General features: G+C 33.6%; 1 protein-coding gene across 1 annotated transcript; it reads right to left on the bottom strand.

Annotated features, from left to right (window-relative positions):
• Positions 1-2,162: 2,162 nt before the first annotated feature.
• Positions 2,163-3,101, bottom strand: Or6c2 (olfactory receptor family 6 subfamily C member 2). Its single transcript, NM_001000060.1, has one exon. It carries the CDS (start codon positions 3,099-3,101, stop codon positions 2,163-2,165), a length of 939 nt encoding a protein of 312 aa, NP_001000060.1.
• Positions 3,102-6,362: the final 3,261 nt, after the last annotated feature.

The raw sequence follows: 6,362 nt of genomic DNA, 5'->3' as shown, positions 1-6,362 counted from the left end.
TTGATTTATGTTGGTTTCCTCGACTCTTGTAGAATTGAGTTTTGTTTAGAGTAGTAGATATTGATCTGTCTTCATTCTCCTACATGTACCCATACAGTTTTCCCAATTCCACTTGTTGAAGATGTCTTTTTCCAATTTATGTTTTTGGTTTTTTATCAAAATACTTGTCCACAGATATGTAAAATATTATCTGGAATTTCAATTTGATTCCCTTGATCAGTGTACCTGTTTTTATGCTGATACCATGATAGTTTTATTGCTATATCTCTGGAAAACAGCTTAAAAATCTGAGACTGTCATAACTCCAGGAGGTCTTTTATTATTAAGGATTACCTTAGCTGTCCTATTTGTGTGTGTGTGTGTGTGTGTGTGTGTTTCCATATGAAGTTTAAAGTTTTTACTTTAAGTTTCTGTTAAAAATGTGTTGGCATTTTAATGGGGATTACATGAATTTTTAGATTACTTTTGGTAGGATGTCTATTATCACAATATTAGTCCTACACATCCATTGTCCTGGGAGATATTTCCATCAACTTGTCTATTCTTTAATTTCTTTCTTCAATGTCTTAAAGCTTTTACTATACAAGAATTTTACTTTCTTAATTAGAGTTACCCTAAGGCATTTTTGAGGCTATTGAAAGAGAACACCTCTTTATTTATTTCTGTTTTAATCCATTTGACATTTGTATACCAGGTAGGGTAGGTGCTTATTTTTAATGTATTAATTTATGCCCTGCTACACTGATGAAAGTATTTATCAGTTGCTTAGCTTTTCTAGTTGAGATTTTCCTTAGTGTTATTTATGTGAAAATAATAAACATCTACACATATGGATACTTTGACTTCTTTCTTTTGTGTGTCCTCTTGATCCCCTCCATTAGTATTATTCCTCTAAGTAAGACAAAGAGTACTATACTGAATAAGTATGGAGAGAGTAAATACCCTTTCCTTGTTCCTGATTTTAGTGGAAATAGTTTGAGGTTCTATCTGGATAGGACAATGTTGTCTGTCAGATGGTTGAAGACTGCCTTTGTGACAGTTGTACTCTACATCTCTCCGTCTTCTTTTATAAGGAAGCAATGCTAGATTTTATTAAAGCCCTTTTCTGCATCTAATGAGATAATGTTATTTTGTCTTTAAATCTATTTTATGCTATTGATTTACGTATGTTGAACTATCCCTGCATTTCCTGCATGAAGTCAACTTGATCCTGTTGGATATTCTTTTCTGATGGGTTCTTGAATTTAGTTTGCAAGAATTTAAATGAAAATTTTTATACTATTATGTGTTCATAAGGGATGTTGATCTATTTTTTGTATACTACTTTGTGTACTGTTAATATCAGCGTGGCAGGATAACAGTAACTTAGTAAAAATAATTGAAAAATATACCCTCAGATTCTATTTTGCATAGTAATTTTAGTAGTATAGTTATTCATTCTTCCTTGAAATTCTGCCCTGAGATTATCTGATTGCTGGCTTTTTGGGTTGGGATGTTAAATTATTACTTCTATTTTGCTAGGGTTTGTGAATCTGTCAAATTCACTGGAATTGATGTTACGGATGATTGTGAACCAAATAGAGGTTCTGGGAAATGAAATCCAGTTCTTCGGAAGAGCAGTGCATTCTCTGAACCACTGGGCCATCTCTCCAGTCTCAGAACCTCTCTTATTTAATATTAAGAAATAATAAATACATCTTCTCAATGATTGTGGAAACTTTTTATCAATATTAACTAATCACAGGACATTATTCATTTCTCTTTCACCAACTACTTTAATTGTCTTGGATGCCTTTCTTTACATTTTAATAAATCTCTGGTAATGTTACTTTCTGTTTCAGTTGCTCTGATTTTAGGATTTATTATTTTTGGTGGGGGATAACATCGTACTAGAGAAAAAATGGCACCCATGCGAGTACACTTTTAAATACCATTACTCTTCTTCCTTCCCTATAGCAACAGGGGAGAAAAGACCAGGCTAGAGAAAAGAAAACATTAGTTTCTTGGATGTACTTTTTATAGTTTCAGCATGAGTGATGATAACATACGAGTTTATTTTAAAGAATGAGCTTCATAAGGATAAGATCTGTGTGAAATATTGGATACCATGGCAAAGATTAAATTTGAAAGGAGGTAATAGAGAATCTGTTTTCTCACAACTTCTAGCTCTTTGATATAAGTGAAATTCTCTTTACAGAGTCACTGAATGCCTGTTTCACTTGCTTGTTCCTTAAGGTATAAATGAAGGGGTTCAACAGAGGTGCAACAGAAGTAGTGAGGACTGAAACTCCTTTATTTATGGCCACTTCATCCTTGGCTGATGGCTTGATGTAGATGAAGATGCAGCTTCCATAGGTGATGGAAACCACAATCATGTGGGATGAGCAGGTGGAAAAGGCCTTTTTTCTTTGCTGTACGGAAGGGAATCTCAGAATTGTTCTGATGATGTATGTATAGGATAGGATCACACAGATTAGGGTAATAATGAGTGCAAAGACAGCCACAAGTATAACCATTTGTTCTATTACCCATGTGTCTGAGCAGGAGATCTTTAGAAGGGGACCTGCATCACAGCTGAAATGATCAATGGCATTGGAATCACAGAAGTCAAGTTGGAGGCCCATGCCAAGGGGTGGAATAATAATCATTAAGCCAGATACCCAACATGTGATAACTAATAAGATACACACCCTGGGATTCATAATGGCCATATAATGAAGGGGTTTACAGATGGCCACATAGCGATCATAGGACATAGCTGCCAAGAGAAAAAATTCAGTTGCTCCAAAGAGAATAACAAAGAATATTTGACTTGCACAAGCGTTATAGGTAATGGTATTATCTCCACTTGAGATACTGTATAGAAATCTAGGAATACAGACTGTGGTAAAGGAAACTTCTAGAAATGAAAAATTTCTAAGAAAAAAGTACATGGGTGTTTTAAGATGGGGATCCACCAAGGTAAGGATGATGATAACCAGGTTTCCTGTTACACTAAGTATGTATGTCAGAAATAGGAAGATAAAAAGCAGAACTTGAAGTTGTGGGTCATCTGTTAGTCCCAAAAGAATGAAGGTTGTTATTGTTGACTGGTTTCTCATTACTGACCTTTGAAATCAAATTTTTTTTAAAGTCATAGTTAGTGTAAGTCTATAAAGTACTGTGGACATGAATGCCAACAAGCCAGCCTATATTTATTTTCTAAGTTTATAACATAACAAGTGTTGCCATTTTCTGACTATCAAAGGAGTAGTGAAAACTTTCTTAAAGGCACATGTTATTGTAAAAGAGCCAATTCTAAAGAACTATCTTAAGGATGTCCAAATGTAGTTAATTCTTATTTAGATAGGACTTACATATAATGCTACCTGACAAGCACACAGAACATTATACTAAGACAAATTCTGAATATTGAATGCATATAGATATCTGAGAACATAAATTTGTTTCAACTGTTAATACCTGAATATTGCTTTAATTGTGAGATGTTTCTCTCCTGGGAAAAAAATTAAGGAACAGAGATGACAGCAGATTTCTTTGCACTTGCAAGATAATTGGGGTACATCTATTTTTTTCTATTTTCTTTTTTTTTTTTTTTTTGGAAGCTGGGGACCGAATCCAGGGCCTTGCGCTTGCTAGGCAAGGGCTCTACCACTGAGCCAAATCCCCAACCCGGGGTACATCTATTTTATCTATAATGAAAATGATATGTTCAACACATCTGTAGAAGGAATGTATTCATTTTCTTTTGTTCTATATTTCTATTAGTAGACCGTGGTCATTTACTTCAAATACCTAAAAGTCACAATGCATTTTGCTATCGTTAGATAGTTCTAGGCTGTGCCTTTTTTAGGATCTTCTAAAAATTTTTTGAAAATACAAATTATCTGATTGAGGGAAAGGAATACATGGAGCTTCTTGGAAGGGAAGGTAAGTGGGTAAAATAACAATATGAATCACTGACAAATCCACAAGGTATACTACTATTAAATATTTACCTTAAAAACATAATACATGTACTTCAGTTTACAAATATGCATACATAGTTTAAATAAATTTTTCTCATCTGAGCTGATGGTGCTTTCCAAGAGTCAAAGAACACATGACAAAAATTCTCAAACCAGACATAAGAAGAAGTTTTCTTTTCAGATGTCAACAAGGATTGTCTAAGGGACTTCGGAAACATATAGCTTATTGCTATTGTAGCCTTGTTCCCAGAGATGGAAGTAAGTACTGCCTATTCCTCAAGATACTATAAACTTCAGAAACAGGCCAGAAACCCTTAGCTGGAACTGACCTAAACTTATCATCCCTGAGGACTAACATTTAAGGTACTAGAAGGCACCATATAATCTTTCAAAGGAAGAAGGCAAATAATAGTCCCACTCTGCTATGATGCCTATGAACTACATCAATGACCAGCCTAGCACAATAGCCCTATGGGCACAGTAGTAACATATATGTCTTTGCAATGACCAACAACTTCCTAATTGAACTTAGGACCCATTCAACAGGAGAGATAACAAGCATGCTATTGGTAACCTGCTCGACTACTCAGTACTAGTGAAATCATGGTTATTGGTAGAGAATCTAAAACCACTAATTTACTATAACAGCATAATAGCCAATAAAGGTCTATAAACATGTGTTCATATACTTACAGATAAATGCAGTCTTCACCACTCATCAAGGAAACTTCTCTTTGCAATACATGGAGACCACTATAGAAAACTACAACCAATAAGTAGGTAGAGTTGTGGAACCCAGTTCTAATAGATATATCTACAAAGCACTCACATATCTAAGGCTCATGGTTCATTGCAGAAGGGTGGGTGGAAAGATTATAAGAACCAGAGGATACAGCACTTTGCTGTAATGTTGTGTCTCCTGGTAACATCAGAAGCTACCTATAATATCTCACTAACATGATATGTGTTTGGGGTTTGTTTTTACTTTTTACCTATATGCCTTCAATTTCGCTAGCATTGAGCACTTGCAATTCTTGCTCGTGCATGCACACACATATAACATGTTTTGATGGACTGATTCATATTAGTTCCTCAGGGCTTCCCTGGGACATTATTTCCTTAATAGAAACTTTATGTAGCCACCTAGAAAATGTAATTTTTTCTATGTATATGGTTTAAAGTTTGACAATTTTGTATTGGACAACAAGTAGAGGCTTATCCTTAGAAGAGGTATTTCTCTTTCTCCTACAGTCCAGTAAAAGCACCCTCTTTACAGCAAGTGGGAACTAAACACAATGTAGTAATCATGGTGTAGCCCAGCTCCAGTGGATAGATACAACACCACAGCTCCTACAATTATAGCTCAAAGAACATCATGGAAAAGGGAATGTAAATATTGTAAAAAATAATACCAGAAATGTTCTTTCTGAAAATGTCTGCACAAATAAGACAGGGACAATGATAATATCTTCAGCATGTTAATATGGAAGGAGAAAAACTTTCTTAATTTCACTGTTAGACAAAGAATTACATGCTCTATATTTTGATGCTTTTAAAACTATGCCCAGCACAGAGAACATACTTCACAATTTTACTAATTTTATAAGTAACTAAAATTTAAATTTTATTTTAAACTTTTAAAAGGTATTTTCAGATATCCCTCATAGCTAAAAGGCTCCTACTACAATGTTAGGAGAAATTTTGCTGATATTAAATAGAAGGTAGTGTTTTTGAAAAAAAAGAAAATAATTAATAAAACTTTGTTTAATTTACTTTCCGACCTATATTCTAAAACATAGTGCTGTCTGTCATAATGATACTCCCACCACCTTTATTATTACAATCAGAATGTAGTTAGTTAAATGGATTTTTTATAGAGTATTGATTCTATTCCTTATGGAATGTTCACTTAACTGTCAATTTTTTCACTCTTCAATATCTATTTCAGAGAGTAGTGTTTCTAGAAATAAAAATCCTTTACATAGGGATAAGTAAACAAACATATTTTGAATAATGGAAAACAATGTCATCCTGTACACATCATTCAAAAAGTACTCAATTCTAAAAGTTTGTTATTCTTTTTTGTTATTTTATTTTACCTCAACACTATAAACTTGTAATGCATCAAAAATATTATTATAGTCTAAATATTCAATTACCTATTACTTTTTAAAGTTAAAGTCACAAATCTTCTATATTAATGAATCATAGTCTTCTGCAATGACTGGGAATCAGTTAAAGCATTCACTATGAAATAGCTGGGTAAGAAAAGCTTAGATTTTTAGGAAGGTTACTTATTTATATTTTTGCCTTTTTCTGCTGTACCTGGTACAACTTAAGAAGTATAATCATACTTAAATATGTTGCAATACAGAATAGCTTAGATAATTGGAA

Source organism: Rattus norvegicus, chromosome 7, assembly GCF_036323735.1.
Source record: "Rattus norvegicus strain BN/NHsdMcwi chromosome 7, GRCr8, whole genome shotgun sequence".
NCBI lineage: Eukaryota > Metazoa > Chordata > Mammalia > Rodentia > Muridae > Rattus > Rattus norvegicus.
The sequence above is the reverse complement of the archived record's forward strand: the minus strand, read 5'-3'. Positions and strand labels throughout refer to the sequence as shown.